A 27,668-nucleotide genomic window follows, 5' to 3' on the forward strand; every position below is an offset into this window, starting at 1 on the left:
ATGCCAACAGAATGAGAAAGAAAGCGAGATTCTCCTTCTATTTTTTTTGCTTTTCTTCACACTTGATTGATGTGTATTTCTTGTACCCAAAATGTGAATCAATTCCTCGAGGCACGGGTTTTGAATATCACAATCACTTTTTTTTTTTTCTTTGATCTTGTATTCTTGTCCTGAAGTGAAGGGTTTTGAGGGTCCTCCCTTGAATCTCTTCAGAAGTGAGCATTGATAATAATGAGAGCACTGAAGTGGGAAGGATGAGAAATTGGTTGAAGCAGTGTACTGAAAAAGGTTGGATCAAAGTACGTGGTTGTAAATATGATCATGCAGTAGTAGCACTGCGCAGTAATGTGTTGGGGCCCCTTGCAGTTCAATTGGAATCTTTATCGTTTTTGTACTCAAAACTATCTCTTATAATCCCAAATCAATTCACACTGCCATTTTTCTGACACTTTATGTCTACATTCGGATATTATGAATCGCTAGCTAACAATGCAAACTTCTCACATCTTCACTGTTAAAACATAATCAATGTCTATACTTTCATGTACTGCATTACTTAAGACATGTTAACAACTTTTTTTTTTTTTTTTTACAACAAAATACGTGTTATCATCAATATATTTGCATTCTTTATGTTTGTTGAGAATTTATTTTATTAGGTAAAAGGTTTCTTAAATAAAATAGAATTTTGAATTATATTTTATACATTATCATTCATATCTTTTTCACGATTCTAGTTAAAAAGCCTTCATTCTCGCACCTGATATTTGCGTGCTTTCTACATCACTGTTTCGATGAAGTACATGGTTGTCTTTTTCTTCCAAAATAATATCTCATTTTCAATATATAATTTATGAATTTTGTTTGCTTTTCGTTGGGAACCTTGATCTGAGTACACAATAGGATGTAGTGTGTATCCAACTTATATATATCTACTCATCATCAAATGGACAATTTTTAAAAAATTACGATAAATCGTGCTTTTTTTTTGTGAAAAAAATCATATGAATTTATATATTACATTTTAAAATTGAAATTATGTTAAAATAATAAGATTTTAACTCAGTATATTTTAAACTAATATGGTCCTAAGATAACATGATTTATTTATAACAATGATTTTCTTAAGTTATATATTTTAATAAATTTTTAAAAATTTGTTACTTTGATGAAAATAAAACATCATAAACTCGTGTACGGCATACTCGTATGAAGAGGACAAAAATTATAATTGTTTAATAGTTGGAGGCACGTTACTTTCCTGATACAGGTCGCAATTATATAATGCAGTTATTAAATGTTGTTTTATTTTTATTAAATAGTAAAAATATTATTGTTAATCATTAGTGTGAGTTTAGTATTAAGTAGGAATGTTGAACAGCATATATAATAAAAGAGATTCATATATTTATTTTCTTGATATTTTAGATTACGAGGGGTTTTATTTATTTATTTATTTTTATCTAAAACGCTTATGACTCGTTGCATTTAATTTTTCCTGATTTTTTTAATTATGTTGTTATCAAAACAATGTTAAAAAAATAAAAGTATTTACGAAACATATTTATTAGTTTGATTGTGTGTCAATTCTCTTATGTATAGAGACAACTATGGTATCCCATTGAGTGGGAAAATGAAAATAAAACGATTACGTTAATTTTAACATACACTAAAATTAAAATATAAAAACACGAGCTTGAACAAAAGTTAATTGGAAATATATATATATATATATATATATATATATATATATATATATATATATATATATATATATATATATATATATATATATATATGTTTTAAGATATAAAATACAAGTGCATGTGATAGCAATCAGAGATATGTATATTATGTTTTATTCTCCCTTATGATCAATTTCTTCTATTTATGAAATATATGTCATTTAAAATTTTGTCTGGATGGCTACGGGTGTGAAAGAAGGAGTAATTCTTTCACGAATATGTAGTTTAGATTTAAATCCAAACTCAAAAATTAGGATGAATAATTAATATAAAGACACTGATAGAAATATTAAAAACTCTAGCAATCTATTAAATATCTACCTATATGTTTGGTATAAAAAGAAATAGGTAAAATAAAAATAAGTAAATACAATAAAATAAATCAAGAAATGAAGGTTTTTAATTAGAAAAACGAGTAAAAGTGAAAAATAATATAATATTTTCAAAATTATCTGTCTTCGACTTCCATTATTGTTTTTTAATTAAAAAAGGAATAATGGGAGTTTGGAGCACAACGCTTTTAGAGCCACCCTAAGAAGTAGAAGCTACGCCGCACTGCTGTCGGAAATTCGATGGCACCGCACTTATTATTTTGTTTTGTCATCAAGTTATTGTAAATTGCAACTGTACCACCGCTATTACTATATGCACCGCTTCCTATCATTTCATTATTTTCCTATCTTTTTCATTAATCATCAACCTACACCATACCATGCAATCATCATTTCATCATTTTCACTCACCACTCATTATTATTCTTCATTTTACTCGCCACTAAATCAACCTTCTTCCATCATTTTTTCTCTTGTACTTTTTAAATTAAGGAAACTAGCCACATTGATTAATCTAGTCATCAATATTATAGAATTAATATTTATGTTTAACAATTTGTATAATCTAATAAGTTAAGCCAGGATGATATTTATGACACTTTTTGGGTCATTTTAATTACTTGCCCAATAGTGTAAGATTAATAAATCAATTAATATATTCATTTATATAAATAAAATAAGGTTTAATCATTTTGGACGTTTCTATTTATGCATAATAATTTTAAATAGGTCTTCGTATTTTAATTGATCTCAATTGTGAAAAATTGATTTAATTTAGACATTGCCATTAAGTGGACTGGATGATGTTAAAAATTTTGTGTTGTGACTTGCTACCAGAGCAACTTTTAATTACGTGGCACAGTTTGGTGGTTGGCCTGGTAGTACCAAGAGACCGTGTGTACGTAAAGGATTCTTCAAAAGCTTACCAAAACATTAAATCAGTTCTCATTATTTAAGCTTTAAAGAATCCTTTATTTACCGTACGATTTTCTTACATTACCAGACTGGCCACTCACTAGGCCGATCGACCACCAGACTGAGTGGCCGACTACTAGGCCGACCACGTCTAATGAGACCTCACTGTTCCACATGCTTATTAATTGCTAACTCAGCATGTTACTAGTCAACAAATTAACTTTGTTGACAATAATTAATAATAAAGTCATAATTGACTCAATTTTACATATAAAAAAAAGATTTAATTGAAACAAATAAAAAAATACAATGATCTAGACGAATATACACAAATAAAAGCTTTTGAAATGATTGAACCTAAAAAATAATGACTTTATATGCATAATTTATACTTTAAAAAAATAAATTGGTGTGATAAATATCTTTTCCTTGATAAGACTTTTCTTATTAGGATAGCTAAAAATATTGTTGATCATTTAAATTTTCTGATGAAATATAAATAAGAATGTTTCTAGACTAATTAGTATTTTCTTAGTTTCCTAAATAAGTGACAGATAACATAACATAAATAAGACAACTGAAACAAAATAAAACACAACCATCGAGGTAATAATATGAATATAATATTGTACAATACATTCATGATTATAATAGACGTATGACAGGTAAAACAAAAAAGAAATAAAAATGAACAAATATGATAGTACGTTTTTAAATATGTTGTGGTCAAAAAGAAAGAAAGAAATGAATTTTTAAATAAGAAGAGTTTGACATTTGTGATACAGAGAAGAGGAAAAGCAAAAAGGAGTGAATGTGAGATTTGACCATCAAGAAAACTTTCAAAGAAAAAGTTGACTGCTCATTGAAACATGTGATGTGAGTGAAGTGTGTTAATAATTGCCTAACAATTACTAGACTCAATTATTTAATAAAGAAGCATGGTTACTTAACAATCATCTTCAAACCTTCTAATATCTATTGCAACACTAGCTTTTAGGAACAACAAAATTATCATCATCTTTTGGATAAAGATATTTTAAATTATTATTTTTGCTCTCTTCTTTTCAATTTTTCTGGTTTTATTTTTAGTGATTTTTTTTTATCGTATTCTATGTTACATTAATTTTGATATTTTAAAATATATTGAAAAAGTGTAACTTGAAAGTATAAGAGAAACGGCGAAAAACAAAAAGAGAATTAAACTCCAATGTTTATACAAAAATTCAAAATAATTACGAGAAGGTGAAAATGGAAAACTTGTGAATATTGACAGCAACGGGGATAAAGGTGGGAGATGAGGGAGGTTTTTGGAAAGAGAAATATTATTAGCACATTCTCTTATATATTATTAATTTTTTACTAATAATTATTAAAAATTATAATTTCTTTAAAATGTTATTTCTCTTCAATGATTAGCTCTCATAACTTTGCATTTTTTAATTAGTAATAAATAACTATTAGTTTTAATAAAAAAATCAAATGAAAGAGTGAAAGGGTAAAGGAAAAGCAAATTTCACAAAAAAAAAAAAAAAGTGCAAAAGGCCAAGATTTTGATTTTGTCAGTCCACATGATCATAATATCTTGCAGTTCAGAATACAGGCCGTTACTTTCTACATCCCATCAAATTTCTTCCTTGATTCCATAAAAATAACTTTCGAAAAATTTCTTTCGTGATGGGAAGGGGTGATTACTTTTAGAATAAAAAAAAAAAAAAAAACTCAGAAGGTGCTGAAAGAAATATGACAGGAATGCTGGAAGCAAAAGCCATAATCTATCATCAAGCTTTTTTTTCTTTTGTATTTTTTATTTATTTTTGTTTTCTCACAACATTGTTTATTACTTGTTTGAAGTTATTTTTGTTAATGAGAAGAGGAAAATAAATATTTCTATGTTTCTTACGTATTTTAAAATAAGGTATCTCATCATTGTACGGGGATGAAAGTCATTGCCTACAAAATAATATCTTTCTCATTTTCTTTTATTGAAATAATATTATTTAAAGGGTTTATATTTATTATTATTGACGATTAGAAAAGCATAAAAGCATAATGTGTAAATTAAAATAAAGAAATGCATTAAAATAAAGAAATTTTCCTTAGTTAAAAACTGGTCTCCTTTTCTAGCACTATACGGATTTAGGCATTAGAACATTATCTAATAAGCGTTGCATGGTGTATTATGTACAACACCAGATTTATGGAACCATTATATCTTAACAAGTAGCAACTAGGAACAAATTCTTAAAAACATACAGAAACTTAAGGGGCAAATCACAAGAAGACAATACCGTTAATAGTTATACTTTGACTCAAATAAGACGCTCCCATAAAAACTTACACCACTCTATTAAAATGCCCTTTACAGAAGCCAATATGACATGCTATAATCACTATTTCAGCAGCTCCATATCAACTCCAAAAAAACAGGTTTTTATAACTGCATCGGCAGGTTTCGGTCCCCAACTTCGGTGTCTGTAAACCTATGAAATTCGTCTCAAACATAATATACAGATGCTCCAAACGTGACACATGCTATAAAAAGCATACGGTATTCCTTTCCCCCTTAATAAAAACTATTTCTTTTTCGGTAAGATTAAATCCAATTACAATAAATCACAATAACAATCTTAAGAAACCGAAACTAATTACACACACTCTCTAAATATCAGAAAAGAACATATCCAGAGGGTGGCTGTGTTGCTGAAACACCAGAACTGTATCTATCACCTATAGCATAGAGCCTATGCAGCCAAGCAGATCTGCAGAGCAGTTTTTTTCTCCTAGAGTTCCACCTTTGGAGGCTGGTTAATGAGGCAACTGTGGATTGCTGTGTTGATCTAAGTGTACCATACCATGTATCCACAACACGAGAGTGGCTCGTACAAGCACCATACGAGTCAAGCATTTATCTCTGAATTGCATTGGTGCTCCCTGCTGCAACTTCTTCTACCCCAAAACATGCTAGAGCAAGTTGTTTTATCCAATCTTGGCCCTTCAATTTTATCCTGATCCATTGTTGATGCTTGAGAGTGATGAGGTGATTCATCTCGTGTTTCTACTTCTCGGGGTTCAAATGATGGACATGGACCATCATTGCAGGTACATAGGGGAATTGCCATAGATGGGAATGGACTACAAGTGACGGGGCAGAGTATTTCTGATGGAACAGAAGCTACACGATTTCTTCCAATCTCAGGTGTATGAGAGATGGATGGCTGATCTAGGTCACGTGGATGTAGCATGCAAGGGGTACACAGGCCCAAAGACACGTGTAGCTTATTTTCTTTTGCTTGGGAACCTGGTAACTTGACAAAAGAGACAACTCCATGTCTACAAAGAGGGCAGGGGATAGAGCCTGGAGGGCCAACCATTTCAGAAGAAACATTGTTTGTTGAACAAAGATAAAGCGCACATCTTACACAAAGCTCATGCCCACACCCTGCAAGTATGATCTAATGGTATCACTTAAGCCGTTGCTCAAAAGTGAATCTAATACCAGAATCTTGAAAATTTGTCAGGGAAAAAGGAAGAAAATATGGTGTCAGAGGATGAGAGTCTGCTACACACACAGGTATTTTAGCTTATTATACTCTGAATGATATTTCTGACTATTTTTTGGGTTCTGGAAAGTAGTCCTTACTTCCTCGCATAATCAATGTCAAAGGAATTAGGAACTAGGTCCACTTTTAACTGATGCAGTTCATTAGATGTTTACAAACAGAAGGCATGCAAAATATGTTAAAAAGATAAAGAATGTAGTACCTTCAGCAGCCACGGAACAAGGTCTCTCCAGACATACAGCACAAAAGTCAATCTCGTCAGAGGAGGTTGTAGATGATTGTAATCCATACTCTCTGCAGTTATATCAAATCGATCTTAGCCATTTTTCATTATAGGAACCAGTCTTCCCCTACTGTTAGTATTTAACTACAAAAATATCGTTGAGCTAACATATAAGTTACCAAAGCTGTCATTCTAGGTTAGACAACAATTTAGATTTAGCTGCAGCATATTTCATAAATAAATTTTGCTGTAAAGGCCAGATAAAATTTACTTTCAAAATATTGGTTCATGTCAATAGACATTTCAAATTTTCATTACACTTAAATATTTTTATATTATCAATCAAACTAGAAGGTGCATCAAATGCCAACAATAGAAGTCTACACAGTTCTGATGTAATATTCAACTCTCACAATTACGCTCATTTGCATTGCCTCACTGTTCAAAATTCACCCGAATGAACTATTTAGATTACTTAACCAAATTCCCTTGTCATGTAAATTATATAATCATTCCAACATTCTTTTATTTCCAAATACTTCCATGGAAACCTTCAATTTCCATTTCAATAGAATTCCCTATGCTAACCACAGAGAAATCTACAGAGTTATTTTCTCAGCGCAATTTTTAGAAACTAAATCCTTTCCCATCAACACTAATTACCCCTGACTTCATTCGTTTATTATTTTTAATAATAATACGAGAATCTAAAGTTTCTGAGGTATTTACAGAGTTCAAAATTGACATTGGATGGAGAAACCGATCGAAGAGCAAATATAGATGTCCATTCATGATTTCAAATGGTCGAAGAAATTAAAAAGGCATGGTTTCTCTTTATTTAATCTTACAGAGTGAACCAAAGTTTAACGAAGGTTGTCTTGTAATATATAATTCATTTTTTAATTATGTGTAAATTAAGGGTCCAAACTGATGGGTCACAAGTTCTCCTTTTCTTATCTAAATGAGGGATGATCTGCAAAAGATATACGAGCCTACTTGCATGCCTTACCTAAATTACTTTACTTTTTTTAATCAATGGAATTATGGTCCCAAATAATCTGCAAAAGATCTACACAGAAACACGGTTGGTTGGAGAAACAGAAACAGAGGATTGCAAAATACCTAGCTATGTTGAGCACACTCATGAGAGGCAAGGACAAGTAGTTTGAATGAGAGAATGTAGGTACTGTGGTATCAGAACTGGGTGCCAGTAATTGTTCAAGCCAATGACGGCCCCACATCCTAGCAATATCAAGAGGAAGCCACCTAGGGGGAAAAGGTTCAAATTTGTATCAGTATGATATCAAGCAAGTGAAAGTTTGCATTGAATAAACATTTATAATAATATCTTACCCATTGCAATTTAAAGCCATCCGACTTGCACCTCGTGCAACAAGGATCTGAAAAGAATATCATCAGTTCCAGTTTCAAAGGAAAAGGCACTAGGAATGTTGAAATCAAAGCTAAATCAAATCTTGCCTGACAGCATTTTAAATTGCCTCCACAAGCAGCATAATGCAAAGGAGTACTTCCAGCTCCTGGATCAAATCACGTTAGTTATGTTGAAAGGCAGGGGTAGGGGGTGGGATGAAGAACAACCATAAGAGATATTAAGCACATTATATAAAAGACATACCGATTAAATCCATTGATGTTCCGTAATGAAATGTCACAGCAGACACATTGGCGTTAAGATCAAGCAGAAGTTGTACACAATCAAAGTATCCATTTAACGCAGCCATGTGAAGGGCAGTGATACCACCATCAGCAGTCTTATTTACAAACTTGGACAGGGCACTGCACTGGAATAAAGTAAATAAATTGCAAGAATATAACAAACCTAAACTCTTGTAAAGTGAGGCCTTAAATCACTCATAACAGCAAGCACCAAACAAAATAACATTTTCATCATTCCCCCAATAAAACTATGCATAGTTTTTGCAAGCAATTTTTTGTCTAAGATATGTTTATTCATGTGGAACTAATCATGTACTTGCATAAGAAAGACACTTGAGAAAAATCAAACTAACTAAAAAATGAAATATGCAAAGAAAAATTAAATAAAAGCATATTACATACTGTCCAAACATACCAGTCATTAAACCCTATTAGTCAAATGGAAATTATAACATACAAAATTCACTACAATGACATCTTGTTATGGGAAATAAATGATAATGAAAAGGAAACAGTACCTATGCTCATGTTTTCCTTTCACATTTGATCCACCATCCTTGTCAATATTTGTGCAAGCATGTATAGCTTGATAAGGTGCACTTGGTACAAAGTCAGCCACAACAAGTCTAATACATCTTACATGCCCATGCACAGCTGCAAAGTGAAGAGCTGTCCTCCCACTAAGATAATCAGCCCTCATAACCTGTTATATAATAGACAACAACCCAATGATTTTGAAATCAACGTTTACCATGTAAAAAGAGGTAAATACAAACAAACAAAGCAATCAAGTCCCACTTAGCAGGTAATATCTTAAAAAACCCCTATGCCTAGCTATCACAGTGCTATAATAAAGACAGACATATGGTGAAACCTAGAAAAGTTCAAACGGGAAAAGTAAAATAAAATCGGACTCACATTGCATCTGAAGAGTAGAAGTGTCTGTACAACTTCCCAGTGCCCATATCTACAAGCTTGCATCAGGGCCGTCTTCAAATCAAGAACCAAGGTAAAACATACTATCAAATTAGTAAAGATACACATGTAACATATCCAAAGAAATTTTGTTCAACAGCTTAATGTTCTCATTCTTCTATTGCATTGACACCAGATCAATCGATGTAATTGCTTATTACAATGAACACTCTATATATGCTTCCTTACAGACATCAATCGCCTGACTGAACAGAATCCTACGCGAAATGGAAAACTGGAATACTCCAGCATCGAAAAATTCAACTCTAAACTAAGTATAACCATCTCACCAATCTGTAATCACACGATGCGTTTTTTTTTTTTTTATTGTTTGTTCGCAAATAAAACCCAATATTCATAACATTAAGAAAATCTCACCTGGCCACAATAATTTCTGGAATTCACATCAGCTCCATTCTCCAGCAGCAATGCCACGATCTAAGGTACCCCAGAAGAGAAAAATAAACAAATAAATAAAGAGAAAACAAAATTCAAGAAATAAATAAATAAAATTAAAAGGGTTACGTTAGATAGGATATGTTTGTGGATAGTGAAGCTAAGAGACCTCGTTGTGGCCTTTGGCTGCTGCAAAATGAAGAGGGGAATTGAGGCCACCGAATGTTGAATACTTGGCGAGACAAGGGTTACAGTTCAAAAGCATCTTCGCCTCCACCAAGTCGCCGTCCCTCGCCGCCGACACCAGCCTCTCGCCGGAGGCCGAACACCCGAACGAATTTCCCATCTCTCAAGCAACACGCAACGTTTCACTATGCTGACGTGTAAGGTTCAACCAAATTGGGTTGTGTTGTGGTCGCTGTTGTTCTTGCTCTTGCTTTTGTTTTGTCTCAAAACACAAATCAGCAAAAAATAAATAAATTAACCTTATAGTTTGCAATCAATACGCTTGCCACTAAACTTTACCTTCTCTTCCTCTCTGCTTTTCTTTTACATTGTTGGATCCACAACCACCTTTTTCTTTTCCATTTTTTCTTTATCCAAATTAATATAAATGGATACTTCCTCATTTAGAAATTTCAAATTTATCACCAAATAGTTAATCAGTTTTAACAGAGTAAACAAAGTTTACTGATATTGTTTCTCCACAGAACAACAAAAAAACAATAAAATCAAAGTTTTTTTTTTTATTGTATTTGTTAGAGAGTTGTAGTTTCTGGGGTCTTAAAGTGGGTAGCCCATCACACTCATAAATCATAATATAGGACCCTTTTCTGTGCTCAATCATATTTTTTTTCTTTATTCTCATTGCTTTCATTTTCCAAAGGAATTATCTTCCCGGCGTAAATGTGTGGGTCATTTAAAGGTATAAGGATTTATGTCATTTGAATGTTGTAAAATTAGCATCTTTCGTCTTCCTTCACAAGCTTAATTATTATTATTATGTTGTCGGGCTAAGAACTACTTATGCCAAGCAATTTGAAAGTTGTGTAATTCCAAAGTCTTTTTTGTTAGAAAGGGTTTCAAATTCTTAATCACATTTCAATGTTGTCAGATTTCTAAATATTTGAACCTAACCCAGATATTTATTATTCAATTATGCCACTTTCTTTTTCTTTTTCCTTTGTTTTTTAAGAACTGATAGCATTAGGCAAAAAGTGAGCAGAGAAAACACAGGCTTTGCCAGAAAGATTTCTTGTCTTGCATGTATTTTATTTGTTTGAGAGGCTATAAGTAAAAAGGAAAGTGTCTCTTAAAGAAAGATGGTATGAAAGCTGCTAAAACTTCACACGCTTTCATAATTTTAATTAACAATAGACAATCTGATTTGTCCATAATATATGACATTTGGACCAATTCTCCATCTTCTAATAAATATCCATAGATTTCCTTTCGGAAACTGATTTCTAAAATACATAATTCAACTGTTATATTTAAATTTATCACAGTATATCAAATTTACATAACCTAATTTAATTTAGAAAGAAGTTTTCTTTCATAGTATCATTTTATTTTATGGTATGGAAACTTTTTTCTTTTTTAAAATTAAATAAGTGAAACTTTTTTGATTTTATGTATATTTTGTAACATCATTAAAAAACTCCCTATTAAAATAAAAAATAAAAGGAAGTTATTTATTATCATGATTGCGTAGTTATTTATCATCCATTATTGTTGTCAAAGTGTATTAGTAATTATTAATTTTTATTATATATATTTTAAAAGGTAGTTATTTTTTAAAATAAAAAGTAGTTATTTTTTAAACTAAAAAATAAAATAAAAGGTAATAACTACTGATACACATAGCAACAATCATGAATCATAAATAATTACCTTTTATTTTTTAATTTTAAATTAAATTATAAAATTATTAAAATAGCCTTGGATTTAAACTCTGTTTTTTAATAAGAAATTTTTTGTAACCTAAAATTGAGTGTTGCTTCCTCCACCACCTCCATTCCCCTCCACCTTCTCAATTCTCTATAATTTTTTTTAATTACAAAAGTAGTTTTTTTTACCTTTAACCCTATTTATTTACTTTATTCTGAAATCCTAAATTCCTACTTATTTTTACTCACCCATTTTTACTTGTGCAGCCTCATCCCCCATTGTCCTAAGTCCCACTTTCTCTCTTTCCAGATTTTCACCCCCTCTAACTCTCACCAGATCCATTTCTTCTCATCTCCCAATTCTTATTTCTCTTCTCCATATCTATTTGGTTCTTCTCCATCTCCATATCCGTTTGGTTTCGTGGTGCCGTGGTGTGACTTTTCATGGTGTGGCGGTGCGGGATGTTTGCGATGGTCATTTGGTGTGCAACGGTTCCAAACAATAATGAATGTTTTATAACTAACAATAATTAATATTTTATGACTAACATCATAAAAAATAATTTTATTGACATGATAAAAAAATGAAAAATGTATACATGAATTAATTAAAAAAATTTCAAAAGTTCAAAATTGTTACTATTTAATTATTTTTTAAAATTTTCTAAATTTAAATGATCAAATTCATGTCTTAAAGTTTTAAAATTTCAATATTTTAATTTTTTTATTTAAATGATCATATAAAATGTTTCTACCTTTTTATAAAATTAACTATCTTCCACGATATTTTTTGTGAAACATTACAACATATATTTTTTTCTCATGTATCAACATTTTTTTATGAGATTGCTTAACTTTTAGTACGTTGCTTAACTCATACTTAAATTTATATCAAATACGCATAGTCATGTAATTAAATGTGACACCCGGGCACACGAGGGCGGAGAGTAATCGTCGGTGCAAGAAGCATGGTGCAGGGGGCACGGACAAGGAGCGGCTCCTGGCAGGCTTCGAGTGGAAGGGGCACATGGACGAATCGAACATATACCGGAATGAGAGGGATTTGGAGATTGTATAGGTATGGGACTATATAGTTGAAGGATAGCTTAAAGGAATTGATTTGACAACTCATCAACAAATGCATTTGTTTTTCGGTAGCCTAACTCATAAAAACTCCATGGTTAAGTGTGCTTAGCCTAGAGTAATTATGGGATGGGTGACCTTTCGAGAAGTTTTCTTGGAAAGTGTGTAAGTTACCGGGGCGTTACATTAAATATTATTAACTCGCTTTACATAAATTAGAAAATCACTTACCAAATATCACAGATCAAATTCTCAGTACTTAGCATTTGACAAAACAACATACAACTCAAAATGCTAAACTTTAATTTTGAGGCAGTTGAAAGAACGATTAAATAGATTTATTTGCCCATAATCTCCAGAATATCCGCAGTAGCAATATTGGATTGATTCTAGTGGTCTAGCACCTGTGAGCGATACCGGGTTCAATTCCCGGCTGCGGAAAAGATTTTATAAAAGGAAATCTTTTTGGATTAAGTCTATTTTCAAGTACTTTTTTTATGAATTCCAATGGAAATGTAAAGCTCATTCTATTTCTTAATTTTCAACTACATTATCTATACATACACACAACCTTCATACTCATTCAGATAAATAAATACACAATTTAAAACTAAATAAGCTCCCAAATTTTAATACCCTATCATATGAATTAAATATACTCTTATTAAACAATCTAAATATATTATAATCTTTATGGACTAACAAAGTTCATCCTTATCCCACGAACCCTACGAATAAAGTTTTATAATATACAAAAAACTCATCAAACAACCATATAAAGGAATGTAATAAGAAAAAAGTCATTCCCGTACGACTTTTAATTAAATGTTAGTATTCTAATCTCTATTACAGTATCTAAATTAGACTCAATTTTAGAAAAAAGTAAATTACTATTTCAAAAATATAAAGAAAAAACAGAAAAAAAAAATATTTTAAAGAAATAATAATTTATGCAAAATAAAATGTAATAATTAACTTTTTGTTTATTTGCAGACTTTATAACTTAAATAATAAAATATTCTTCTTATCAAACCACATCTACTATTAAACAATTTAATGTTTGAATGAAAAGAATGTATTTAAAATATCACTACAATAATTTGATTTCATCTCCCGTATCAATCTTACATCAATATAATCTTCCAATTAAACAAATTGTTAGTACAATTTGTGTGAGTAAATAATTATAGTATGACATATTAAGGTACCTACTTTAATGCAGGTTTATTTACAAAAATTATACTTTTTGCACTCCTGCCCTTGACCAAACTATACTTGAAGAGACTTAAAAACAAAACTAGAATTGTATTGAATAGAGAGTATTTTTTCAAACTTCTCAGTTTTTTTCATCATTCTTTTTATTATCATACAAATTATTATCATTACTATATAGTAAAATGAATTCGTTAATTACCATATTTAAGATATCATATAAAGAATTAATGAATAACTGTTATTTGAAATGTGCAATAAGATCCTGTTAATATAAAACTTATTATTTAGCCAATATTCTAAAGATATCTGTCTAAATGTTTCTCTTACAATTCATACAAACTAATTTTCACAATAACTTTTTGAAATACAACCACTCAATGGTTCCTTTCATTAAACACAAAAGGTTAATTTGTATTTTAAGTTTTAATATTTATTCATATTTATTATCATGATCACTATTATATTTTTCTATATTATTAATAAGAAGAATTTTATTCATAATTATTTTTTTATACAAATTCCTACACTTTCATTATTTATTATTATAACTATTTTTTAAAACTCAACTACAAAAAAAATCGCTTATAATAAAATTTTATGAACATATTTTTATAATTTTAATAATTATTATAATATTCTTTTATTATCATAAAAGATGGAAACACGTGTTTCATTTATAACTATATTTTATATAGAATTTCTTAAGCGCGTGTGGGGATATCTTGTAAGTGTATCTGATAAAAGAAGACGAGATCTGGTACTCCGAGGACCGCACAAGAAGCATGGTCTTTGGATCCCACGGAACACGTGCCGGTGACACGTGGGGCTTGTTGACTGAGAAAAGAGAAAGTTGAGGTGTTGAAAATTCCTTATCTGCTTTGCTTTTTAATGCAATATTAATTTAAGTGGAGCCTGTTAAAAAAAAAAAATCAACCACAAACATAACAATAAGTATTACTCCACTTGATAACATTTTTCCCACCAAAGAACTTCTCTTCATAGGCGTCAGTCATACCTAAAAAACCTAACCATGATATGGCCTAAATATTTAGTCATGCCTAATCACGTTAGTTAATATATAATTAATTAAACATTAAAGAAATTGAAGATATTTTAGCAATGGCCGATTTTGGTGTTCTTGTTAGGTTTGGTGACCTCATCGATTTTCCAAAAGAAGATTCTTGAAAGAGAATATGGCGTCTTCTTATGAAAAAACATTCGTATATTAGTTGTTTCCCATCAATGAACAAACATGTCACTCCACACTTACACCAATCACATATGTAATCTCTTCTTATTTAACTCATAATGGCAAAAAAAAAAAAGTAATGCTGTTTTATGGCTTACGTAACCAAACAAATCCACATGTTCCAATGTTATTATAGTTTGGTTAAATAACGACAGTTGTTGGATTAGAAAATAAGATTATTCATAAAAATAAATTTGTAAGCTATAACTTATGAAATTGAAAATTATACTTTAAAATAACATGTTTATTAATAATAGTTGAAGCACTATAAAAATATTTTGAAATGATTCAATTTGATTCTATACACTCAAATGTAATCTCTTTACGTGAAGAACCAAGATTTTAATTAAATGAATGAAACCCGTAGAAGAAATATATATTTTAAGGATTTATTAGTATTATATAACCTTAAACCTCATGATATTTGGGTTGAATAAGTACCATAAAATCGAACCTTATCTCAAGGATTTTACCCTAACATGCATGTCATCAAGCTATTATACCTCAAAATTAGTTCAAATAGAGTTTCGTAACATCCAAGGTTTTAAATTAGTAATTAGATGATATAACTGAAAAGTTGATTTTATTATTTAAGAATGTTATGAGTATAGTTGGAACAAGACTTGAAAAACACAAGTGTGAACTATATTAGTTCAAGTCAATCGTTCACACAGTAGTTGGTATGAGGGAGTAACAATCACGGAAACGTTAATATTTCCCAACCTACTTTTGCATTCAAAGATCCTATGAACAGCGTTTCATCAACGAAATCATGTAGTTGCCTTTGCCTTCTACGAATTCTTTTCTCCTGCATGATTCTATGGGAAAAGGGAATGCATATTTTTCTGCTATCTCAACTGCCACATAGTGCTCGGCAAATGGGTGTTGAAGAATACACTATTTAAATTCTAAAAGCTTATATTTTAGTCTGACTAACGAAAAAAGTTATTTAAACTAATGGTTTATGTCGGTTTAATTCGAGTTTAAAGAGCATTGAACTCTGCTATACATTTCACACATTCTTCTTAAAGTGGCTTACATTTGAATATAAAAATGACCACAGATTTTATTGATATCATGTAAAAATACAGTTCAAACAATAAATAGCATCATAAAATGGACTCTGAGAAAAAAAGACGTATACGTGATGGGAGTGTGTAGTGTATATAGAAAAAGTCATGAACAGTAAGGTGTATGAGATGCCAAAGCAGGCCACAACTATAAGCCCAGTCCGAGTAATTTTGTGGGGTATCTATTCAGGGATGCATATAATGCAATCTGCATTGTCATATAGTTTTATTTTTCACTAAAATTTTGTACTTGTAAGAATCCCGCAGATACTTGACTGTTATCAACGTGATGTTCTTTCTCCTATGAAGAGTTTAGTTTCCACCCTTAAATCAGTAATAAATCATGAATGTAAACTTTTTATGCAGACAAAAAGATTGATCTACCAAGTTCGATGGTATGAAAAGATATCATGGACAAATGTATCAGAAGAGAACAATAATCAAGATTAAGATCGACTTTATGTAATCCGATACAGTAGAATATCGAAATTAACATTATGATGTTATCATAGGAGTAATGTTTAGGCGCAATGGAATGTTACCTGACACTGAGAGTAGGCAATGGAAGACGATGACGATGATGATGATGATGATGAAGCGTAAAAGTCTTGCAATGAATTGAAAACACAAAGCACACGAGGTAGCTGGGTTTTAGATGACAGGTAAGTGCATTTAAGGATAATAATATCTCAGCGCCCCAACAAATAAAGCTATGGTTCCATCCTTTGAATGCTAACCTTCAACTTGTTGCCGATTATATGGTCCACATAAAAGACATGACACGAGACTTTTCAAAGGCCAATCAACCACTCGAACACATTATTTGTTGCAGATGGAAACTTGATGCCCCTTCCATGGGTTATCATTGACTTCCAACAACATGTCAGTCAGAGTGTGGGAAAACCATTAATACTCTTATCTCAAATGGGAAAAACTATTCAGCAAGGGTAGTGAATAGTGATCATTTCAAACAGTTCACTCTTTCATCTCTGTCTAATGGGACACATTTTTATTTTCTGTACCTGTGAAGCCATCTACCCATAATCAAATCTTCCACACTTCAATTTCTGACGTCCTCATTGCTATGCCATCTCTCCAAACACAGTTGCCCATTAAACAACTCTCCATGTTTCTCCAACTTAAGACTGTACTAAGCCAAAACCTTCTCATTTAAATGGAAAACTCATAAAGCCTTCTATTACTCTATCTAACCCAAAATAACAAAAGCTAAATAAGTCTTCATTATCTTTTTGTTTTGCCAAGTTACACTAAAATTTAATCATTTTATTCATGTACAGTGCCTTTACGGGGACTTCAATGTCACAAACAGATAAATAAGTTTCCTGAAGCTGCTAATTCTCGAACCTTCAAGATATTTTAACATCAACCATAGGAGTTACTTGTACTTTGTTTGCCTGCAGTTCAATGGGACATCATCAATGTCAAATATGCATGTCTGCATCTTTTTGTGATTCTATATATCTCTTAATATATCGAGTTGTACATCACAAGCACTGTTGGTGTGTTCGGTAGGAATTAAAATAGGCTGATGCTAAAAGCAAATTTATTTTAATTTTGAAGGGAATATACGATCGTATTATTCATATCATTTCCATTTTCCACCTCTCATATTTTTGGCATATACCGAACTCAACCAATATCATTCAAGAGTGTATCAGTCTGCTACTGGTGAGTTCATCAGATGACAGCTAGCTTTATATGCTTCTTGAATCAATTTTACAGTCTCGGCTGGCAAAAGCAGCATGGGTTTGTGTCGACTGAAATAAATATGTCAACCTATCTGGAAGATCGATCAATTTAAACAAGAAAAAGATATCTTTTGACATGAGCAAGTGGAATAAACCCTGGTTTTTCTTGACCAAAAAAGGCTGCATTTAAAATTGATTCAGTTATGACTAGGAGGGTTGGTTGTGGTACAGAATTTCCACCCAACATATTTCAGAGAATAGTATTTTTTTTTTTTTTGTATGAAATTGAACAGGGTACCAGAGTTCAAATATTAAGCATACAGATGGTTTGTGTTAAGATTATACGATAACGAGAGAGCATTGAGAAGTCAATTATAACAGCTGCACTGAAGAAAAAAACCAGACAGCTACTTCTTTCTATGCCTTACTGTTTGCACATTGCATATGACTGCATGAAACAAAATAATGTTTTTGAGCATTGAAATTAATTACCATTTCTTTTTGCCCAGTAATCGTGACCTCTACCCGAAAAGGAAAGTATGATTGTGTAGATACATCTACAAAATTTCATCTATAGAAACATTTATGACATTGGAACCATGTGGAAACAAGATTTGTACTTTGGCTTTGCTGCTAAACTTAGTCGTTGTTTACGCTCTGCAGGAATAGTCACATAGAAGGGGGTTTGGGTAAATAAGCACAAATATATGTGCAATTATTAAATTATATGAATTTTGGTGGTGCATTTATAAATATACATCATGGGCTTGAGTTTTATGCGTATATATTTGGAGGCCCGTGTCAAGGAGTAGGAGCGGATACTTGGCCCAAATAAAATGGTGTAAAAGACTACTATTAATTTGAAGGCTTAATATCTTCGTTGGTCTTTGTATTTGTGTGAAAATATCAGTTCAGTCCTCAAGTTTTGAATTGTCTCAATTGGATCATAATTTTTGTAAAAATGCATACATTTTACTCCAACCTTTAACTGATCTCAAACTACGTTAAGTTTAGCTGACATGGTATGCTGACGTGTTGGCTTAATCCCTTCTTGGTCCTCGTATTTGTGTGAAAATCTCAGTTCGGTCCTCGAGTTTTGAACTGTCTCAATTGGGTCATAATTTTTGTAAAAATGCACACATTTTACCCCAATTGTTAACTGATCTCACTGTGCAAAAGACAGTTCAAAATTTGAGGACCGAACTGAGATTTTCACACAAATACGAGGACCAAGAAGGGATTAAGCCAACACGTCAGCATACCACGTCAGCTAAACTTAACGTCGTTTGAGATCAGTTAACGGTTGGGATAAAATGTGTGCATTTTTACAAAAATTATGACCCAATTGAGACAGTTCAAAACTTGAGGACCGAACTGAGATTTTCACACAAATACGAGGACCAATGGAGGTATTAAGCCTAATTTGAATGATTTTAATTGTTTTAAAATATGGCATTTTTTGATTTGAAAATTACTACAGCGGTATTCCAATTTTAAATGATGCAATCTTATGATTTTGCTTGTTGAAACCCGAAACCTATAGGCAAAGATCAAAGTAAAAAGTAGGTTGAATGAATATGAACACCAGTCATTTTGAGTGTAACCTTTCCTGCATTCTCTATGATCAAACTTCAAATAGATAATTGTATAATTTTTAGAAAATTAAAAGTATTAAGCATTGATTACAGGACGATAATTTAACAAATTGTCTTGTTGAACAGCATGAAAAAAAAAATTGGTTATAGAATTGTAATTTATCGAATCAAGAACAACATTAAAATTTTCTCCAAAACATAAAAACAGTGAGCTATGTTTATTAAATGCTTGATCTTAAATATGAAACTCATTCACTGTGAAACTGATAGAAAAAGTAAAACAAGATTAGGAAAAAACATAAAAATGAAAGAAAAAGATAAATAGAATAGTGTAGTTCAAATTAAAGAGTTTTTCTACCATAATGAAACTTGCGAAACCCATAAAAGGAAAGAAAAGAGTTAAAATCTCATCAAAGAAAAATAACTAAAACCTCCAAGAGAAGATATACCAAGAATAACAAATTTTACTCATCTTCTAACTTCAATAATAATGCCATTACAAAGCTTCGGTAAAACAATTAATTGCTAACTGAATATGCTAAGATATATATGTGTGTGTGTGCAGATTCTAATTGTTTGAGAAAGTGTTACATTGACTATCTCACAATTCTCAAGACCAAATAATTGCATTTACCTAAATGCTATTTTCCAAGTTTCGCCTTTTACTTCAAGTACATGTGTTTGAAATGTTCATAAAAGACGACAACAACATACGTTTTGACAAGATGAATTATCTATTACATAAAAATATTTTTTTAATGTTAATATTTATAATCAAAGACTTTTCATACTATACGACCGTCAAAATCACGGCTTAATATTTAAGTAACATAAAAGTCTATTGCGGCTGTTGAGTTGATTTTCTACTTATAATAATTCAATGATATAGTAAGTTTATGAATTTTTACTATAATTATGGTGTAATAATTAGATGAGAATGAAAACACCAGAGCCAAAATATGAAAATGTGAAAATGCATTCCGAAGTAAAATAGATTAGTTCAGCAATTTGCAAGTGTATATGGGAGGACACTGGTAATAACAAAATAGAAACACGCAGATATATTTTTTTTTTTATGGAAAGAAGATGGTGAGACTAACTCGCAGGTCAACGAGTCAATACCCGAACCACTATGAGCAGAAAACGCACAGCGGTTAGTGCAGTGCATGCAAAAGCAGCAGAATGAAGTTCCTCCATGGCGGTTCGTTCTTGACTCGAAACCTTCCTTGCGCGACCCTTTCTGCCTCAGCCTCTTCCACTACTACTCTATATAATTTAAATCCTATACACCCAACCAAATATAAATATAAATAATATAACCCCTCCCTCTCCACAGAACAAAAAAATAATAAGGTAAAAGGTAACTTAACTTCCATTCGCAAAATGTTTCTCTTCTCTTCTCATCTTTACGCAACTCTCAGAGCACCTTTGATCTTCTGAATGGTGCACGAAATCAGGTTATTCACAGTGTCCACTGACTCTACTGTCAGCTTTGCTGTTGGGAGACTGTTCACCAGAATTTGGAACCCCACCGTCAGAAGGCTTCCGCCGCTCTCTTCACCTCCTCCACCCTTCTGCATTGTCCCATTGCAACTGCTGCTGCTGTTGTTGCAGTGACCATCGGGGACAATGGCGAAGCCTGAAGGCAAGAGTGCAACGTATGCAGAATCTCCCCCACTCATTACCACGTTCAGTGATTGCACGTCAACTGGCGCATATACCACCACCGAGCACGACGCGTCCATCCATGTCTCTTGCAGAATCAGCATGCTGCTATCGTTCGCATTAACAGCCTGCAAATGAGACACCATACAGTTATATCAACAACAAAAAAACCAACTTGTGTCCCTAACAAAACAACAACTTACGTTGGCACGGAGAAGAGAAACACAGTTTCCATGTCCTTGTCCTTTGGCAATATGTACCATCTCCTGCATCGGTCCACCATTGGACAAGATGTCCCACTCACTTCTCAGCCGTTCATCACGCAGAAAATCAAACACCCTTTGCCGTGACACTGGCATCCAAACAGAAGTTGCAGCACTGAGTACGATCCCCGGAGGCTCACCAGGGTCATCCACGTTTTTCCTAGTCATCACCTTCATGTCATCACCAAGAGTCCCAATGTGAAGCATGTCCCACTTGCGAGCAGACGAAGCACAAACCCCCGAACAGAAGTTACTAGTCATGCGTTGTGCCAATTTCAACATGCTCCTCCGACCAGCTTGGCTCAATGCTGCAAAACCATAGTGTGACATCATTACATTACATGAGATAAAAGGGTAAACAAAATGTGGCATGCATGTGCACCTGTGTGATCATCACTTGAAATGGAAGACGACATGAGGATAGCCAAGCATTCACACTGCCTCTGGAGAGTGGCGATCCATCTATGAGCACCAAATCCAACACCAGAACTAAGCAATGGGCGATAAAGTTGGTGAACACCACTCTCATCATACTCCCAATGCTCAAGCCAAGTAACCTACAAACAGTGCAACTTATCTTCTATCAAACCAAAAAAATATATATATATATTTTTTTTTAAAACTGGCAGAGGTTCTGTCATGTAAAGATTCCCAAGGCAGTGTAGTAAATGTTTGCATGCAAAATAAATAAAATAACAATTTTTCCTTCCTTTATTTTTGTGTTTCAGAATTCAGATATGCATTGCAATTCATACAAAATACGTATCTAATTTTTATCCGAACATAACTACAAGAATCAAACTTCTCCGACGTGGTCATGGATAAAATTAGAAGGGTGGTTTATTATTGAATTTACGTAAAACTCCACATAGATAAAAAAACGTTTGACATAAAACCCTAGCCTAATTATAAATTAATACCTCAGCTAAGAAGTATGTAGAGGATCATATAAAATATAAAAATCGGAGCAGATGTCAACGCCATAGGAGAATCCCAACAAAGTTAGCAGATCATGGAATTTTTTTAAATATTATAAAACCTATATGAATATAATAAAGGGCACGGATTAACACATCACCTGTCAACATTATAATATATGACTGGATCCAGGTCATCAATGTCTCGTATGCAGTAAAAAAATAGTTCGTTCTATATCAAAGGAGATAGGAATAGAAGCATCAAGTGTGTATTTTTTTATACGACAAAGACTGAAGAAACCAAGATTTAAAATTTTCATACACTTATAGATGGTAAAAGATGCGAAACAGAAACGAAGTTTCAAAATATTGCTAAACAATATAAGCCTTGATTCACTATTCTCTAGGAGTAGCACTGGACAAATTAAATACAGACAACAGGAAACCCTTTCTCTGAAGTTTCGAGATTATATACAATTTAACAAAGGAAGCATCTCCCAAATTAAAAAAACTACTCAACGTGACTGATTTCTCAGGCAAAGTTCAACCTTATTCTATTTACATCAGTCAAAACAAAGTTCACTTGACAAAGAAGTCAAGTGAAACTTCTTGCAAAAGTATTACATCAGATATATCAAAACACCCGTTCATTAAAAAAAAAATAAAGGAACGAAGATATCATAAATCTTTTTTTTAAAACTACGAAGGCTATAAAATAAAGCAATAAACAGATTGAAGCAAAGATTAAAGAGTCTTAAAAAGAACTTAGATCAGCACTTACCTTGGAGTAACCATTGGGCATATCCTGCACAATACAGCCAGAAGGAAGCCTCCTACAGCTCATGAATGGCTGTGCATTAGCAGCATCGTGACCAACATCAATAGAAACATCAACCACAGCCCATACACCTTCTGCATGTTGCTTACAGAACCGGATGAATCTCACTTGGCGAACGGGGACTAGTGGTGAAAGCAATTGTACCTCAGCATGCATCTGAAATGTATAATCCTGGTCATCAGTTCCAGCAAATATTAAGACAAAGTCAAGCATATATACAGTAAAGAAACGCACCACTTGTAGAGCACCATTTCTTGTTCCACCCATGCCATTGGATATAACATCGAGGTTGATGGCTCTAGCAATCATAGAAGGAAACATCTCTGCCCATCGATTCTATTCAAAGAAATAACCAATTAAAACAAGATATTAAACATATTAAACAGGATATCAAAGGTCCATTAACTAAGATCAAAAGCACCAAATCAAAGTGTTATCCTAACAAGTACTACGTTGCTCTGATCCCTGCATCATTGGCAATTCACTCACTACAGAAAACTAAAATTGGTTAAACTTCACCGAAGCCAAGCTAGGAAGTTGATCATCATAGACATACCGCGTCCATCAAAGTCTCCACAAGGGCTAAACTGTTGATGATTACTATCCCAGTTTCTCTTGTAGCTTCAGTTACATAACCATTGGGTTTTGGACCAATACAAGGAGAAAACGACCTTGCATACTCCTCATGATTAAACACTTCCTTCTCACCATCCAAACTCTTGATCCAAAGAGGGCTCTCTGCCTGAGTCATCTTTAGCAATTCCTCCATAGCAGCCAACGCAAGATCTATAAGCATAGATCTCTCAAGCTGAACTTCGTTTCCCATCAACCCCAATGATGGTCTAATCCCAGGCATTGCAGTTTGAGTGCCCAATACTCCATCTCCCAAGTCAAGTCCCATTGGTAAGGGAGTGCCGAGAGTGCTTGAACCACCAAGCCCACTCCTTCCAATACCAAGTTCCAGACCAGAATTTGAGGTTGGTAGAGCCATGGGACTGGTCATTGATGAAATTGGCTTGCCAAGGAACTTGTTTGCTAAGGCACATATACGGTTCAACTCATCTTTTAGTCGAGCATTCTCAATTCTAATCTGGTGCTCCTCAAATGAAATTTGGCCAGGAATCGCTGGCCCACCGCAGCTGTTACACACTGGATTTGACATTGCTTCCTTCATCAGACTGTTCTCAGCTCTGAGCTTATCATTCTCCTGCCTAAGCATTATGTTCTCGTGGCGTTCCAGTTGGGTCTGATTCAAGGAAAATCACTTCAATTAGCACAATATCTAAATTGAATCGCCAAACTGCATTCAAGTGCAATAATTCTACATTACTGTCCTTAAATTCACCTTCATTTGGGTTCGTCGGTTCTGAAACCAGAACTTGACTTGCTTATTCTCCAACCCAAGCCTCTTACTGAGATCCAACCTTTGCTTCTCATCAGGATGAGGACACTCCTTGAAGAAACTAAAAACCAATAAAATCAAAACCCAAAAACCACAAACCAATCTTACCACGTAACTCAATTACAAAAGAAAATTAGAAAAAAAGTAAATAAAGTAAAAAACGACTAAGTTTTATAAAGTCATACGACTCAAGCTCTTGAATTTGGTGAGGAGTATGTCTGTGGTATCTTTTCTTCCTCTGTGGCTGATCATCACCACCGTCTTGATCATCACCAGATACACCATCGAAGTTATCACTTCCAGAGCGGCTTTCATACTCATCATCCCTCATCCTCCCCATCAAACCAGCATCAAAATTTTCCCCAATGAGACCCATCTCACTGGGGCCCTCCATTTTCCTTTGCTGTAGAACATAATAATAGCTTCATCAGCAACGAGAAGGGGGGTGAACAATAAGATGCATAAATGAAATTCAATGCCAACAGAGAAATAAACAAAAAATAAGATGTCTGGAGATGGAGACCGAAACCATACATTTGAGTAGGAGAAGGAAGATGAATTTTGCATTGAAGAGGAAATGGATTGAGAAATAATTATCAGTCACAACAACTCTTGCACCCCAACTGCTTACCCTCAAGGCTCAATCCCCACAAAAGGTTTTAAAAAATTGGACTGACCCTCTACCTTTTATCTCCCAAAAAATTCTGTGCTTCTATCCCTCCCACGCTGACTCTCATGTTCTTCTCTCCTTTTGTTTCTATTTTATACCCGAAATTGTCACTATCACTTTTGTCAAGAAGCTTTTTCAGTTTTTTGACTCCTTATTACGCTTAACTTTTTGACCTTTAAACCAGATTGAGCTAAGCACTGACAAGATTGAATTTTTTTTTTTTTGTGAAAAAGTAGACAAGGCCAAAAAGTTGTTTCCTTGTCGACACCCCTTTCTCTCTCCAGCAGAAAGCCAAAAGGCTATCCTAAAACAGATGGAAAGAGGAAGAAGACAAAGAAAAATCCCCTTCCTTTCTGATCCAAGGTTCACACCTGCATATCATGTCTGCAACCCCAACAGCAGAAATAACACAAAACAGTGACATGAGAAGGAGAACCCTTGTTTTTCTATATTTCACACTTGACCGATTCTTTGTCAGTATAGAGAATTTTGAAAAAGACCCCAGCAAGAAGAAAATCCAAAGAAGTCTAAGCCAAAACGTCCCTCAGGAAAAAAAGAATAAAAAACAAAGATTGAGAATCTTTTCACACAAATATAAAAAAGGACAACAACAGATACAAAAACTTCTCTCATAAGTATATTATCTCGGTCATATTCACACACCACCCTGACTTTTCAAATGCATCACACCAAATCTAAGCTAAAAAAACCGGTTGACACCACCCCCGTCATTCTCTCTCTTCTCTCTCCACCCCGGCACTGTTGATATAAGTGAGAAACTGAGAAATGGAGAAAGGTAGATGGTATACAAACCAACCATGGTACGGCGAAAACGATACCTTTTAATTTGACAGTGTGCAAAGTAAAAGAGCCAAAAAAAACAAACAGAGCCGCTGGGTTCCACAGCCTAGAAAGTTATGATTTCTCTTTTAAATTAAATAATCCAATTCGTGGTTGATAAATTTGACAGCAAAAACATTAAATCTTAAAAGGTAAAAATCTCTTTCTCTTACTGTTTTTTTTTTTTTTTCTTAAAGATTGAAACATGCTGCGTCTTTTGAGATTGGTGGAAGAGAAAGGGACAGATAAAATAAAATAAAATAGCTTATAATTATATAAAATGCTGATTGAATAAGAATAAAAAAAAAAAAAAGATGGAGCTGACTTACAGTGACTATGGGGGTAATGAGAAAGTCAATGGTTTTCTGCACTAAGATAATTGTGTTTTTCCTAAATGAAAGAAACCCTTTGGGCTTTTTCTTTGAAATCGAATCCAAGTTAGATTCCAAACCCCTTTGTGCCTGTTCCTCTTAATAACATAGCTGCTTCTTCAACCAGATCTTTCTCTCTGGTTACTCTCTGCATACACTTATTATTTTTCTATCTTCAATGTATAGCATACGAGTGTGGGGTCCATGCTAGAAAGAGGGGTTCGTGATGTCCGCCACCAATCACAACTCAACATGAAGCGCGTGCACACGCGCCTGCTTCCGCTATTACTGTTGTCAACTACAATCTACTCGCGTTGTCCTTTTGAATGGTTTTTTTTCTGATGTGTGCCAGTCCACCGTAAGACCTGATAACAGCCAATAAAAATGTCAAGGGTTAAGGACTATAATGCCATTTCATTGATACTAAGGCTGTTTCTGGATCGAAGACTTCCTTCATTTCTCATGAAAAAGTAATGAATATTTGTGAGAAGTTATCTATATATATTTATTCTATAAATAAGAATATCTCTTAATAATAAAAAAAATTCATCTTCTGTAATTAAGGGAATTATTTTATTTCACATATAGGTTAAGAATCTTCTTTAAAATAAAGAAAAAAAAGTATATTTTCACTACAAATTATGAAAACCGGTACGTAATTGGTAATTTGAGAGATCAAAATAGAGACTATTTGTATTCTCGTTTTCGTTGTTTTTACTAAATTTAGTATCATAATTAATTTTTGCTTCTATTTTAAAATTGTTGATGTTACCGCTCTTGTTATTTTATTTCCCATAGTGATTATTTTATATTCATAAAAAAGGGAATTTGCAATATTAATTTTCAAAAGTGTTATCATAAGTTATCTTGTTAGGCAGACTTTTAATTTGTGTAACTCAAATAAAGGAAAAATGTTTATGATTGTAAAATGTTTGAGTTAAATGCATGGTATTATTGTTATTGGGAGTCAGTGATAGAAGATTATCAATTACAAAATGCTTATTGTAAATGAAAGTTATTCATAAAGGTTATGAATTTTTATATTACAGAATGACTATAGAAATTATCA

At 32.8% G+C, this 27,668-nt stretch overlaps 2 protein-coding genes across 4 annotated transcripts; both read right to left on the minus strand.

The window, feature by feature from the left end:
- Nucleotides 1-5,543: 5,543 nt before the first annotated feature.
- LOC106769623 (E3 ubiquitin-protein ligase XBAT33) lies at nt 5,544-10,382 on the minus strand. Its single transcript, XM_022785627.1, has 10 exons — nt 9,993-10,382; nt 9,806-9,865; nt 9,371-9,442; nt 8,971-9,155; nt 8,412-8,572; nt 8,255-8,313; nt 8,129-8,175; nt 7,898-8,041; nt 6,755-6,846; nt 5,544-6,431 (listed from the first exon to the last, which is right to left on the minus strand). Exons 1-10 carry the CDS (start codon nt 10,167-10,169, stop codon nt 5,890-5,892), a joined length of 1,539 nt encoding a protein of 512 aa, XP_022641348.1. The 5' UTR covers nt 10,170-10,382; the 3' UTR covers nt 5,544-5,889.
- Nucleotides 10,383-20,591: 10,209 nt separating this feature from the next.
- On the minus strand, nt 20,592-26,741 carry LOC106772502 (homeobox-leucine zipper protein ANTHOCYANINLESS 2). Of its 3 annotated transcripts, XM_022785628.1 has the most exons (10): nt 25,253-26,264; nt 24,904-25,121; nt 24,662-24,779; nt 23,873-24,562; nt 23,551-23,652; nt 23,260-23,472; nt 21,944-22,118; nt 21,502-21,869; nt 21,004-21,426; nt 20,592-20,915 (listed from the first exon to the last, which is right to left on the minus strand). In XM_022785628.1, the coding sequence occupies exons 1-9, from the start codon at nt 25,283-25,285 to the stop codon at nt 21,040-21,042; spliced, it is 2,304 nt and encodes a 767-aa protein (XP_022641349.1). In that variant the 5' UTR covers nt 25,286-26,264; the 3' UTR covers nt 20,592-20,915; nt 21,004-21,039. The 3 variants fall into 3 exon arrangements, with proteins under 3 accessions (XP_022641349.1, XP_014514421.1, XP_014514419.1); XM_014658935.2 differs by lacking the exon at nt 25,253-26,264 and adding an exon at nt 26,558-26,741 and having other exon boundaries at nt 20,592-21,426; XM_014658933.2 differs by having other exon boundaries at nt 20,592-21,426.
- Between the last annotated feature and the right edge of the window lie 927 nt (nt 26,742-27,668).

Source organism: Vigna radiata, chromosome 8, assembly GCF_000741045.1.
Source record: "Vigna radiata var. radiata cultivar VC1973A chromosome 8, Vradiata_ver6, whole genome shotgun sequence".
Lineage (NCBI taxonomy): Eukaryota > Viridiplantae > Streptophyta > Magnoliopsida > Fabales > Fabaceae > Vigna > Vigna radiata.

Bases quoted from the DNA above. Each gene is read 5' to 3' on its own strand.
- LOC106769623 (XM_022785627.1), bottom strand. From the start codon at position 10,169: ATGGGAAATTCGTTCGGGTGTTCGGCCTCCGGCGAGAGGCTGGTGTCG. The intron at 9,156-9,370 runs GTGAGTCCGATT...ATTATATAACAG, and splicing joins TTCTACTCTTCAGATGCAAT to GTTATGAGGGCTGATTATCT. The intron at 6,432-6,754 runs GTACTACATTCT...TCATACTTGCAG, and splicing joins TTGTTCCGTGGCTGCTGAAG to GGTGTGGGCATGAGCTTTGT.
- LOC106772502 (XM_022785628.1), bottom strand. From the start codon at position 25,285: ATGCAAAATTCATCTTCCTTCTCCTACTCAAAT. The intron at 23,653-23,872 runs GTATGTCTATGA...TTCTTTGAATAG, and splicing joins TGGAGACTTTGATGGACGCG to AATCGATGGGCAGAGATGTT. The intron at 22,119-23,259 runs GTAAGTGCTGAT...CACTGTTTGTAG, and splicing joins TGCCCAATGGTTACTCCAAG to GTTACTTGGCTTGAGCATTG.